The 13,917-nt window shown below is 43.0% G+C and overlaps 1 protein-coding gene across 6 annotated transcripts in view; it reads left to right on the plus strand.

Annotated features, from left to right (window-relative positions):
- The window catches only part of ksr2 (kinase suppressor of ras 2), a 61,224-nt gene extending 47,547 nt beyond the window's left edge, over window positions 1-13,677 (plus strand). For all 6 annotated transcript variants that reach the window (XM_086075097.1, XM_086075098.1, XM_086075094.1 and 3 more), the window contains 7 exons: window positions 1,522-1,570; window positions 3,648-4,009; window positions 5,839-5,935; window positions 6,747-6,880; window positions 6,970-7,104; window positions 8,875-9,004; window positions 9,871-13,677. In XM_086075097.1, coding sequence (XP_085931223.1) covers window positions 1,522-1,570; window positions 3,648-4,009; window positions 5,839-5,935; window positions 6,747-6,880; window positions 6,970-7,104; window positions 8,875-9,004; window positions 9,871-10,017 — 1,054 coding nt within the window. In that variant the 3' untranslated portion in view covers window positions 10,018-13,677. The remainder of the gene's footprint in view (window positions 1-1,521; window positions 1,571-3,647; window positions 4,010-5,838; window positions 5,936-6,746; window positions 6,881-6,969; window positions 7,105-8,874; window positions 9,005-9,870) is intronic.
- The last annotated feature ends 240 nt before the right edge of the window (window positions 13,678-13,917 follow it).

Genomic DNA, 13,917 nt, shown 5'->3' on the forward strand with positions numbered 1-13,917 from the left:
CATTTGGGCGGGGACGAAACGAGGGGACGGCAAGACGGGATGCCTTCCGACCCGGACCTTGATTAGATCAGCGTCGCCGTCCGTCAGCGAGCCATCAAGATGCTTCCGAGGCGGCTCGCCGTCAATTGGTCAGCGGCCCGTCGTGCTTTTCCTTCCTCGCTCGATGATCATTCGCGTCATCCTTCAACTTGGGACGGATTGATTCAAATCTTTATTTCAGGAGGAAAATAATAAGAAGAAATGATTTGAAGATTTGTTATTATTTCTTTGGCCCGCTATATATACTGTGTGTGTGTGTGTGTGTGTGTACATTTTTGAAATCAGATTAATCACATCAACATTTTGATGAATCACCCGATTAAAAAGGCTTTTTAGCAACATTTTTGTGCTTGCCAAATTTGAAGAGCAACTGTCATATGTTTATTCTTTTGACATTTATTGTTATGAGGACACTTTTTGATCCACTGCACGCGCTCGCGCCGTCGTTTTCTAACCAGTGAAATACTCGCATAATTATTTTTATTTTTTTATTTTTTATTGCATTTTTTTATTTTTTAATTATTTTATTTATTTATTTAAAAAAAGATTTTGATCCACTGCACGCGCTCGCGCCGTCATTTTCTAATCAGTGAAATACTCGCATAATTATTTATCTTTTTTTATTTATTTTTATTTTTTATTGTATTTATTTTTATTTATTTATTATTAATATTATTTTTTTATTATTATTTTAATTTATTTATTTATTTTTTTTTTTGATCCACTGCACGCGCTCGCGCCGTCGTTTTCTAATCAGTGAAATACTCGCATAATTATTTATCTTTTTATTTTTTTATTTTTTTTATTGTATTTTATTTTTATTTTTAATTTTTTATTTTTATTTATTATTATTATTTTTTTTTAATTTGTAATTTTTTTAAATTAATTAATTTATTATTATTATTATTATTTTTTGATCCACTGCACGCGCTCGCGCCGTCGTTTTCTAACCAGTGAAATACTTGCATAATTATTTTTCTTTTTTTAAATGAGTCATTTGACAAATATTCTGAACGTCATACGCCAACATTTATTAAACGCTTTACTTTAAAGCACGTAGTTCTGCTTATTGCTCAAACACGACCGGCGCTACCGTTAACATAAGCATCCGCTGTCTGAAGCTAAAGCTAAATGCTAATCTGCAGTAAAATGTATAAATATATAAAAATATAACGCGATCAATCTTCGTTAATACATAATTATTGCAATAGTCACTAAGCATATTTATATTTGCAGTGTTAGAATTAATAGACGGAACATGTGACAGCCATTGTAAGACTTTTTTGTTGTTGTTGTCGACTCATGAAAGAAAAACACATTTCAGAGGCGGATGATAACAGTTTGCGTTTGTAGGTCATCAAACATGAAAACACGAAAACGAACCAACGCAAATTTGACACAACGCATTCCCAATTCGATGGACGCCATTTCTTTACGTGACCAGCAAGAATGTTTGGTGACCGAAGTTGTTTGTGTTTGCAGGAAGGAGGGAAACCCTTTGCTTCAAATCGAAGTGGAACCCACATCCGACGTGAGTCCGTCTGCCTTTCATGTCACATCCGACGTGAGTCCGTCTGCCTTTCATGTCACATCCGACGTGAGTCCGTCTTCCTTTTATGTCACATCCGACGTGAGTCCGTCTGCCTTTCATGTCACATCCGACGTGAGTCCGTCTTCCTTTCATGTCACATCCGACGTGAGTCCGTCTTCCTTTCATGTCACATCCGACGTGAGTCCGTCTGCCTTTCATGTCACATCCGACGCGAGTCCGTCTTCCTTTCATGTCACATCCGACGTGAGTCCGTCTTCCTTTCATGTCACATCCGACGTGAGTCCGTCTGCCTTTCATGTCACATCCGACGCGGAGTCCGTCTGCCTTTCATGTCACATCCGACGTGAGTCCGTCTTCCTTTCATGTCACATCCGACGTGAGTCCGTCTTCCTTTCATGTCTATTTCCATGCTGGAAACGCATTGTTTTGTTTGCGATGGCTGCCAAAAACGGGACTTTGGGCCCTCAGGTGAGTCGTGCGTCACAAGCCAGCAAAGACTCGCTTGCCGTAAAATGAAGGACGCATTTAGCTTAAGCAGCGGCCATGGAAATTGCTTTGAAAAAGGTTCCAGCGGGTGTCTTGGAATAGAAGGTTTTCACCCTTGCAATACATTATGTTTCAAATCACATGGGAATGAATCATACGCTGAGTCCCCCCCCCCCCCCCCCCCCCCCCCCCCCGGCCCCCCTCCGGCTCCTTTCCCCTTTCATAACTCTCAAATTTGGTTTGTTTGTTTGGATCCATCAAGGCCTGAACTGCAGTCATATTTCAAACCCAAGCAAAAGGAAATGCAAATGTCGCCATCTCTGCGTCGACACGAGCGTGCCGAGTGACTGCGGCGTCAATTTGCTTGCTTCGTCTTTCAGTTTCCACACTTTGAAAGACATCTCAGCGTCGCAACATTTCTGGGCGGGGTTTGAGTTTGAAGGTCGCAAATGAGAAAATCAACATGAAAAATGGCATCCGCTTTTTCTTTGCAACCTTTTGCACCATTTGACAAACACTGCCGCAAAGTTGCCACGTTCGCAAGCATTCCCAGCTCAGCTTTTATCCACCTTCAGATTTGCACCCGTGCCGATATTTGTTCAAATGCCGAATATCCTCATAAGGGACCAGCCTGGACAAACTAACCCAAATCGGGAGCTGGAGCCCTCCTGGTGGTTGGCGGTCCTGGGCTTGCAATTCGAACCCCCTTGTGGATCGCGTACGTCACGTGTACGGGAGCATTTGGGCAACTTTAGTCCTCCAACGAATGAGACAGGATTTGTTTCTGCTTCTTCTCACGACGTCACGCGATGCTAATATCCTTTTTAAACTTTGACTTTGAAGTTTGAAGCGAGCTTGACTTCCCTTTTTTCGACGTTTCTTTTGTCCTACTTTTGATTGACATTAAAGTTGTGACCAACATCAACACAACGCTATCCTGAACTCGCATTCAATCGCTAATTTAGAAACCGCTACTTAATTACGCCCTCATTGATTGTCTAGCAAGTGGCTAGCGGCTAGCTATTAGCATGAGCAACCAGTGTCGGGCTGCGAGCTGTAAAAGGGTTTGACACGTGGTTTACTTGAATTCTTTTTCAATATTGTGGACCAACTTTGTCATTCGCTCTCCATGTTTAAAGGAAGGCAAAGTGCCTTAAATTGCACGTTGAGGTCTTTTCATTATTAAAAAAAAACGTTGTCTTCATTTATTTTAAAACAGCTTTTCCCCATTTTAAAAGAAAAAAACAAAACAATTCAAAATGTCAAAGCTGTTGAGATTTCAGGAAGACAACTTTAAGCCATTAATACTTTGTTATTCTACACATGGACCATGTGTAAAATAAGAATGTTTCTGCTTCATATTGCATTTTTTCCACATTTCACATCAAAGCATTTGACAAAATAAATGAAGACAAAGTACAATTGATGTTTTTTTTGTTTTTGCCGATCCCAAAAAAACCATCCGATCGGTGACTCAACGAATCCACGATCGGCGACAGTCAAAATAACGCTGATGAAAATCATGTTGATTGACCCGGCTGACCTCGCAAGCGCGGCGGCGCCGTTTCAGAACGAGGAGGGCAACGAGGAGGAATCCGGCGACGAGTTTGAGGAGATGAACCTGTCGCTGCTGTCGGCCCGCAACTTCCCGCGCAAGGCCAGCCAGACCAGCATTTTCCTGCAGGAGTGGGACATCCCGTTGGAGCAGCTGGAGATGGGCGAGATGATCGGCAAGGGCCGCTTCGGCAAAGTTTTCCACGGCCGCTGGCACGGCGAGGTGGCCGTGCGCCTCATCGACATCGAGCGCGACAACGAGGACCAGCTGAAGGCCTTCAAGCGCGAGGTCATGGCGTACCGCAACACCCGCCACGAGAACGTGGTCCTCTTCATGGGCGCCTGCATGAGTCCGCCGCATCTGGCCATCATCACCAGGTTGGTGGGGGGGGGGGGGGGGGGGGGGGCTGTTGTTGCCTGCTTTTGTGGCTTATTCGTGTTTGGGTTTCACGAATAAGCCCAACCTTTTAAGCTATTTATCACACAAAGTTGAGAGTCAAATTCAACCTGTAAAGCAACCCAATTTTTGGGGGTCGTTTCGTGTCTTATTCAATCATTCGACCCGATTGAAATGGGTCAGAAATGAACCGACCCTTTTTGAGTTACTTAACCCAAATAGTTGGGTCAAATTCAATTCATAACCCTCGAAGCAACCCACTTTTTTTTTCCACTTGTTTTGTGGCCTCTTTCTTTAACTCAATTTCTTGGGTTGAAAATAACTGAACCCAATTTTTTTGTTATTTAACCCAAAAAGTTGGGTCAAATTCAACTCAAATTGGCAGTTTGTTTTGTTTGAGCCAACTTTTTGCTTGAATTGAATCATGTGAGAAATGAACCGACACCGCATTTTGAGTTATTTAGCATACAAAGTTTAATCAAATAAACGCACAAAGCAAGCCAATTTTTTTGGCTCGCTTTGTCTGTTATTAAATCATTCAAACGGAATTTTGGGGGGAATTGGGTCAGAAATGAACTGACCCAACCTTTTTCAGTTATTTAATCCAAATACTTGTGTCAACTTAAATTAATAACCACCACAGCAACCCAATTTGGCCATTTGTTTTCTTTTTTTCTTTTTTTTGGGAGAGCTCAGTTCATTCGGTAATTTTACCGATTTGACATGTCATCATCATTGCTCTCTTTTTTTAATTTTTTTATTTATTTATATATATTTTTTATACATTTTTATTTTGTATGTGCGTGTGTGCGTGCGCGTGCGCGTGAGCGTGTATTCATTCGTTCACCTGTAAACCTATTAAAAAAATCCCTAAACCGAACACTTCAGAACCCGGCCAGAGTCGTGAGGCCGTCAGGAGACCCGAGGAAGTTCGTTTGTTTCGTTTGAGCTAACTTTTTGCTTTAATTGAATTCGGTCCAAAATTAATTGAGCCAACCTTTTGACCCCAAAAGTCATATTTGAGTTATTGAATTCAAATTTGATTGAAATAAAATTCATAGCAACCCCGCAAAAAAGGGGGGTTGTTTTGTGGGTTCGTCGTTTGAGGGTGATTTGAATAACCCATAAAGTTGGGTTGTTTTTTACGCGGACCCCTTACCGGTAAGGTGGTCTTGCGGGCGAGCTCGTCCCGCAGAGGAGTCGGTGGGCTCGTTGCGCTTTCCCGTTTGTCGTCGACAGTTCAATCCAACGGACGCGCGCACAATAGCAGCATGCGTTGCACACAATACGTGTCGTTACGTAATCACGGATGCGTACAGTGGATTTCGTGGAGCTTCCGGGCTTTTGCTGCTGATTAATATGCATGAATCGTTGGCTCGAGGTCGTTTTTTAGTTCCTTGGCTCACCTGCGTGGCACAGTTGGGGTGGTGCGAGACCTTGGTCCTCAGGTGCACGCCAGGGGGGGGTGCCAGACCTTTCTATTAATAGGCTGCAAGGACCCCCCCACCCCTCCCCCCCTCGTCGCACCTCGTCCACAAATCTTTTCTTGAAAGATAAGTTAACCTTTATTAGTCTCACAAAGCGGAACTTTGTAATGGCTCAGCAGAAAAAGCGCACCCGGGAAGCTCGTCGCATCAAGTGGAAACCTCAACTCTTCTGTGCGTCGCAATCCAATCTATGCAACTCTCCAATGTTCCGCTTGTATACTCGGACAGCTGCTGGCGAGCAGAAGCGGCGGAATCTGTCGGGGGGGTTGGGGGGGCGGGGGGGGGGCAGTGCTCCTCTCATATGTGTTTTCTCCTCCTCGCAGCCTGTGCAAAGGCAGAACGCTTTATTCGGTGGTGCGCGACGTCAAGGTCGTCCTGGACGGCAACAAGACGCGACAAATTGCGCAAGAGATGGTCAAGGTAACAACGCAACAACAACAACACACACGCGCCGCCCCTGAACGCTTACACGTTTATACGTATTTATCCTGCAAAGCAACATAACCCCAACCTCAACCCTATTAAACGGAAGCTCAGCCGTCTGCTCAATCATTTCGGAACACCGTGAAAAGCGAGGAAAGGAAAGCGATCTGTTACACTCCTGAGTAGCTGCTAGCCTGCGCGAGCCATTGAAGCCACAGGGCAGCCATCTTACTCCTCCCGTCTTGCGAGCAGACCGCTGTATAAACTATACAGTATACGTACAGATTTGACATATGCAGCTCGAAGGCTCTTAGCATAGGGCCAAGGGTGGGAGGGGCCTAAGGTTGGCTGCGCGGCGACCATTTTGTAACAAGTGAACGGTAGGTGCTGTTTTGAAGACCCCCTTTTTCATCTTTTGTTGAATTACAGTTATAATTCTTGCATCAAGTTTCCTCCTGTAAACAGCAGCAAGCATGTCATTTATATATTTTTTTAAGGCAAGTTGTAAAATGTCTGAAGTCCTGTGGTTTATGTTTCGCAAATGTAAACGTCACAAATCATGCTTTTTCGACAAAGTACTGTGTCGAATGTTGGCCAATTTGGATCCTGTAAATGTATAGGAGGGTATGGCGAGAAAGGTTTCTTGGGAGGAGCAAGATGGCGGCTTCAAAAGTCTCGGCCTATCGGCTATCCGGTCATAGATTCAGATCAGCGGGAAAAGCTCCTCCTCCTGTGATGTCCAGCGCCACGACCCCCTGACCTCAAGCCTATCGTGCGTGTGCGTGTGCGTGTGCGTGTGCGTTTGCAGGGCATGGGCTACCTGCACGCCAAAGGCATCCTCCACAAGGACATGAAGTCCAAGAACGTCTTTTACGACAACGGCAAAGTGGTGATCAGCGATTTCGGCCTCTTCACCATCTCGGGGGTCTTACAAGCCGGCAGGTGATTGGTCGCAAGCCGGGCCGCCTCACGTGGCCGCAAAAGTAAACAAGCACGTTTGTCGCTTTTGTTTTGTTCTCGCGCCCACAAAGCCGGAGGGAAGACAAGCTGAGGATCCCGAGCGGCTGGTTGTGCCACCTGGCTCCGGAAATCATCCGGCAGCTTTCCCCCGACACCGAAGAGGACAAGCTGCCTTTCTCCAAACAGTCCGACGTCTTCGCCTTCGGGTGAGCCGCGCAGACGTGCGAGCGCGGCGCAAATGCGGCAAGCGCTGCCGCCGCGGAAGACGCCGACTTGTTGCCGAGGATGCTCGTCAATTGCCTTTTTTTGCTTCTTGGTTGTGAATTTTACACTCGGGGAAAACTTTAGTGACGCGCAACCGCCAGTAGGTGGCAGTAACACGCTGAATGAGTGCGATTAAAGCGCTTGGTTCTGGAACCGATTGGACGATGATGATGACGAGGGACAGACCGATTACCAGCCGGGCCAATTATCTGCGCTGATATTCAGCATTTAGACGAAAATCTGCATCAGCCATTTTGAAGAATCATACGGCCGATTAAAAGGGAACTGATTATTTCAATTTTCATAGATGCTTTTGACCCTGGGAACTCTTCTGAAACTAAGATAAGTACAATTTTATTACTTCAGATACAGATTTTTTTAAAATTTGTATTATTTACAATAGCAAACAATAGGGAGCTATTTACTTAAGATTGTATTTCACTTTTGAAGACATGCGCGCTGCTGCCCCTGCAAGATCCCTGAACTTGTTGTTAGATTTTGTTCTTTTTTTTTTTAACTTCAATATTTGACGAACCCTAAATGTTGTTTATTCTTAAAAAAAAGCTGGAGTTCGATTTTTTTTTTTTTTTGAAACCATATCGGTTTATCTCTCATGATGACAAGAAGCTCGCAATATGATTGGTGGAAAGTTAGAGAAATTGATCTTGCTCAGCAAAATTGGGCTTTTTTTTTTGTCTGGACAATTTGCGTCTTGAACATGACTTTTTTCTTTTTTTTGTGCAAAATTTGATGCCCCGCCCCCATCAATAGTGTTTTCAAAAACTCACGATTTTTCCCCCCTTGATGTTGTCCCGGGTGTTGAGATGGTACAGCCCAAGTTTGAAGTCAATCGGGTTAAGCGTCTCGGACAAGGGGGCAAAAGTATGGACCCCTGTAAAGGTGCCAAAATTGGAGATTGAAATACTTGCAATTGATCACTTCCTGTTCATTTTCTTTTTGCAGACAAGTCCGGTCTTCCTGCTTCCCGGCGCTGTTCCTCGTTGGGAAGCAGCAAAATTGTTGGGTCCACTTCATCCTCCAATTCCGTCTCGGTGCTGTCGTGTCGCAGGGAAAAAAAGGCCACATTTTGCATAATACAGTGTGAAAGGGTCTTTTTTTTCATCATTTGTCCGGCTTGTTGCTGAGAAAATGTTTGAGGAAAGAAAGCGAGCGGCGGCGGGAGAATTAGCATCCTTAACAAGTCCGTCCGTTCACTCCTGAAAGTCACGCTGGAGCCGGATAAAAATAGTCTGCAATTATTTATTTTTTTACGGAATGCTCATGAATATGCAAAAGCGCCATGGGGGCGGGAGGGGGGTTGGGCGGAGGGGGGTGCGACCTCTAGGTGGCAGGACAAAGGCGGAAGGTCCATCTGCACCTTCCGCCTTTGTCCTGCCTTCGAGCGCTCTCAAATTGGACTTGAAACTGAAACCTGTGTTTGAAATCCGCTTTTGAAAGTTGAACTCACGATTGAAAGTCGAACCTGACCCGAGGTCCTCATTTCAAACCTTTTGAAGCGCTATTTTGAAACGGTAAGCTCGACTTATGAGATGAGGCGAGTGTCGAACCCCTTTCGACTTCCCTCCCCGCATGACGTGGCATTTTCCCGCCGTTGTCCGCGTCGCCGCGGTGCCTAAAAGTAGCGGCTCGGCGCGAACCCGAGCCTCCGTGAGCCCGACGCGCGTCACAGTCCCGTCCGTCTCCCGTTTCAGCACCATCTGGTTCGAGCTGCACGCCCGCGAGTGGCCTTACAAGAGCCAGCCGGCGGAGGTCATCATGTGGCAGGTCGGCAGCGGCGTCAAACCCGGCCTCGCCCACGCCGGCATGGGCAAGGAGATCCTGGTGAGGCCGCCGTCGCTGCTCGGGCAACGCGTGCTCGCCGTCGCGTCGCCGCCGCGTCGCTGGCAAATCACTATGGAGCCACTCTGCACTCGTTTATTTATTTATATATATATATATATATCTTATTTTGCCACTTCCTGGTTTCTGGCCAATGCAATTTACCAAATGCGCCACTGAGCCAAGCCGTTAATGATGGTCAGTTTGTATGCATGGAAGTGGGCGGGGCAAAAGTTCAAGGTCAGTCCCGTTGAAAATGAATAGGAAAGACGATAAATACCCGGAAGGCGCGAATGTTTGAAGCAAGTGTAAATCCTCTTACAAATGCAATGATGCCATCTAGTGGCCGAAAAATGACCTCAACACAAATCAATATCACTACAGTACATCTTTTTAAATTTAGCTCAATTTTATGAATTATTATGAAATGATTGTATCAATGTCTAAAAGATGCCGCCATATTTCCATTAGTTTAAATTTTTTTCCCGTTTTTGAGGTCACACGATTATGAAAATGTAGATTTTTTTGGGGGGGGTACATTCCATTGTACATTCAGAGCAGATATCAAATTTGCGATTAATCGTGAGTTAACTATTGAAGTCACGCAAGTAATTCCGATAAAACATTTGAATGGCCTATTTGAAAGTCTGACCTGTGTTTGAAATCCAAGCCAGAACTTAAAACCCTAACCTGTGTTTGAGCCCCTATTTTGAAAACCAGACCCGAATCGTTTCTCGTGGGGTACAGGGCCATAAATCTGCCCTCAGCCCCTTCCGTTCAAACCCTAACACTTGTTTCAAAGCCCGGTCGGAGCCCAATCTTCAATCCGATGGCTGTGGTGACGTTCTGGTTGTGTGTGTGCGCGTCAGGACATTCTGCTGCTGTGCTGGGCTTTGGACCAGGACGAGCGTCCCAGCTTCTCCAAGCTGGTGGAGCTGCTGGAGAAGCTGCCCAAGCGCAATCGCCGCCTTTCGCACCCGGGACACTTCTGGAAGTCAGCCGAGTACGTCAAATGAGTTTTGGGCTCGTCTCCTGTGCACGCCGTCCACACGCACGCACACACGCGCGCGCGCGCACACACACGCACACCCTAAAGAAAAAGACATGCGTGCCAACTTGCTGTCCTTTCCGAATCGTTTTTTGGGCAAGCGACAAATGTGACTGTTGTACAGTTGAGTGTGCGGCCAGACGGCCGTCCGTCCGTCCGTCCGTCCGTCCGTCCGGCCGGCCAGCATCGCTTTTTGCAAGTTTTGTTGACTTTTTGTGCGTCCGGCCGCACTTCAACATTGACAAAAGCTTTAACGACCGCTCGGGTTTTTATTCCTTTCCGGTCGCTTTTGGTCATCAGCTGCGTAGCGCATGAATGTCAACACGTTTTGCACCCGCCCGAGCACTCAAATGTAACGTCAGCGCCATTAATGTGTCGGAATCACTTTTTTTGGGGTTAGAATACGCTCACAAAAATATTTAAGATTGATGTCATTTTTTTTTACATGACAAATCATTTTTTACTTCATCATTTTAATGCAAACCTACCAAATAATTCTTATATGATACATATTCATTAGTCTAATAAAGCTTATTTATTTGAAATGCATGATCCTCAGGTTTATATATTAGTATTAATAAAGTATAATTATTAATGATAGTATTTATTTAAAATACATCAAGCATATTATTTGAATTGCATAATAATCAGGTCACCTAAACATGATAAATATACTGCTATGTATAAAACATTGATGTCCTTTTAAAACAATTATTTTTTTATGTTTTTGGGATGAAACCGAATGCAGACATCCCAAAAACGTAAAAAAAAAGAAAAAAGTAATTATCATTTATTAATACTGAATGAAATAAACCTGAGGAATATGCATTTCAAATAAGTAGGCTTTGTCTGACTGAGGAATGCAAATCATGTACGTTTTATTTGGTAGCTTTGTAGTAAAATGATCAACAAAGAAAAAGTACATGGGAAGTTGTCATGTAAAAAAATGACATAAATCCTAATTTAGGCTTAAAATATTTCTGAGTGTACCCACGTGGAAAAGATAATAATCGGAATTTGGCTTAAGTTAAGTGCAACTGGCAATGTCAACATTTTTGACAAACGTACTTGTACGCTAAATGCTAAATGCTAAATGCTAAATGCTAAAGCGATGTCAACTTGTTCATAAACAAGTAAAAAAAAAAAAGCTTTTTATTATACCAACACTTTTATGAAATAAGAACATAGACATTGTTTATTTGTCATTTTTATGGTTTGCTATTACGCCTCCAGTGCATGATTTCCTTTGGACATCTTTTTCCCACAATGCCGCAGGGTATTTTCTTGCGCGTGTGCGTTGGAAAATGAAGGACGTCAGCAAACATTGTTTATTGGTCATTTCAAGGAGTTCTTGTTCCGTCCGCAGGTCGTGATTTCCGCTACTCCGAGGTATTGACTTGCCGCAAGGCATTGTGGGAAAAATGTAGCCTTTAGCATACAAGTACCTTTGAGCATATTTGCAAATACAATTGCATGTATTTATTCGTTGAAACGGACTTGCAAATCCAAATGCAGCTTCTTTTCCCTCCCAAAATTCCGATTGGTTTCAAAAACAAGCATTTCCCTCCAAAATGATGACTTTTCGAGACAAGAATTACAAAAACAAAAAGTTTCTGCAGAAAAAAAAGCCTCCAAATTAGGGTTCTTTTTTTATTCTCACAAAATTATGTTTCACTCTCTCAAAAAATAAATACAATATTCTTTCTTATTGTGAAAACACGACTCGCTTAAATCCTTATTTTTTTTTTGTGGCTGTTCCGAGACTTCCCTTTGCGCTTAAAAAATCAAAATGGATTCAAAATCAGTGAGTTGGTATCAATGTAAAAACAACAGCAACAAGAGTTTTCTGCTTGTCAAGACTCTTTCTTGTCTTCTACTGGACTCGAATAATTGATGAATTCATTTTTTGATGACTTGCTTGTGATTTGAGTCAACATTGAAAATGTTTTTAATCAAGCGTCCTGGCGGCTCGTTTGATTGACGGGCGTCTCGCGGGGAACTTTTTCAACTTTTCATTCCCCCTCAAAAAACAACAACAGAGCATCGCGTCGTGTTCCTTCAAATTGTTGCCACTCCCTTGAAAATAGATTTTTGTTTTTCTTGTGAGCGATTTTAGCTGCTGCTGCTGATTTTTGTGAATTTTGTCTGCGATTGGACGACCCGCGTGCATACAAGACTTATTCAGCTCAAGAAAAATTGAAGAAACCACAAAAAGGTACAAAATGGAACTTTTTTGGTTTCCATTTTGTGCAAGGAAGTAACAGTAAATGTTGGCTTATTTGTTTTTTGGGCAATTGTAAGGGAGCCTCAATTTTTTGTGGATTTTTGGGTCGATCTTTTTTCGGGGAGCTATTCTGAATTATTTACTTGTTCCTATTATTTAGGAGTTCGTCGTTTTAGCCAATCACTCACTTATTTGCAGGAAGCATAAAAAAAAAAAGTTGCATTCAAAAGGCCACTTGAATGATTTCTGTTTGTGGCATTTTGTTGCTGTGGCAATTGTAAGGGAGGGCAAATGTTTGCCGAAGATTGTGCCCAAAAATCTGCCACCAGGGAAAATACTGGCAGATTTTTGGGCACAATCTTTCCGGAGTTCTTCTTGGAATTCATCCCCATACATGGATTAAAAAAATAATAATAAAAAAAATCAAATCAAACGCTGGTCATTAAGGGGGAAACAGTTATTTATTTATTTATTTTTAGATGATGTTTGCTCATTGTTTTTATATATTAAACAATCACCCACTTATTTGTGGCAAGTCATAAATATGTACCGTATATAGTTTTTGTTTTTTGTTTTTTAAAAATTCATGGAAATGATGAATGTGCGTAAGTTAATCATGGACTATTTTTTGTCTTTTGTAATTATTAGCCGATGTTCATCACTGCCGGTGGTTGAGCTTGTTCGCGAAAATAATCGGGCGTCCGCTGTAAATAGCAACATTGGGCAAAGTCATCATTTTGCAGTCATCGCTTCTTCTTTTTTCGCAGCTGTATTTATCCGAATTTCTACTGTTTACACCTTGCATGACATCGACACGCACACACACACACACACACACACACACACACGCACGCACACACGCACACATAAGTGGAGCTGTCAAGCGTCAGCCGATGATTGCTGTTTTTTTGTAATGCTCCGCCCCCTCGTGTAAAATGCAAACGAGCGACGTTTAACATTCGTGCCAAGTGTACAGAACAGATTGTAGACCAGCTTTGCCGGATGATTATGATTATTATTATCAATAGAATGATTAGCATTAGCGTGGTTCTTTTTTCTTCTTCTTCTTCTTCTTCTTCAGCTACTTTTGAATGTCGAAGAAGTTTATTGTCTTGTTGTTATTTTTCATTTTTGTTTGCTTCATTTTCTTTCCTGGATGTGTTTTTTGTGTTGTAGCTTGTAAACAAATATACGGCATCACGTATACGGAATATTCTTTTGGGATTGTGAATGTGAAGGATGCCTTCTTCTTCTTCTTCTTCTTCCTCTTCTTCCTCTTCTTTCTCTTCCTCTTCTTCTTTTCTTCTCTTCTTCCTCCTTCCTCTTCTTCGCACCGGCTGATTTGCACACTCATCCTTTGTCAACGTTTGAGGGTGACAATTAAAAAGCTCTTTTTTCTCTTCCTCTTTTGTCGTCTTTTTTCATACAAATAAGCAGTTTTTTTTCCAAGTCAAAGGTTTTTGTTTTTGTTTTTGTTTTATAGTTTTATTCCAAAAAGTTGCTTGTTGGCTTATTGGACAACTGACAAATAATCTCGATAGCGCGTTAGTTGAATGTGTTTGGCGTATCATCGCAGGGCAAATCAACGCTGCTCGCGGCCACGACGACAACGTTTGAAAACTGTTTGAGAAAAATGTCAGCAAA

Source organism: Leptonotus elevatus, chromosome 5 (assembly GCF_054856555.1).
Source record: "Leptonotus elevatus isolate MCC_2025b chromosome 5, RoL_Lele_1.0, whole genome shotgun sequence".
Classification (NCBI taxonomy): domain Eukaryota; kingdom Metazoa; phylum Chordata; class Actinopteri; order Syngnathiformes; family Syngnathidae; genus Leptonotus; species Leptonotus elevatus.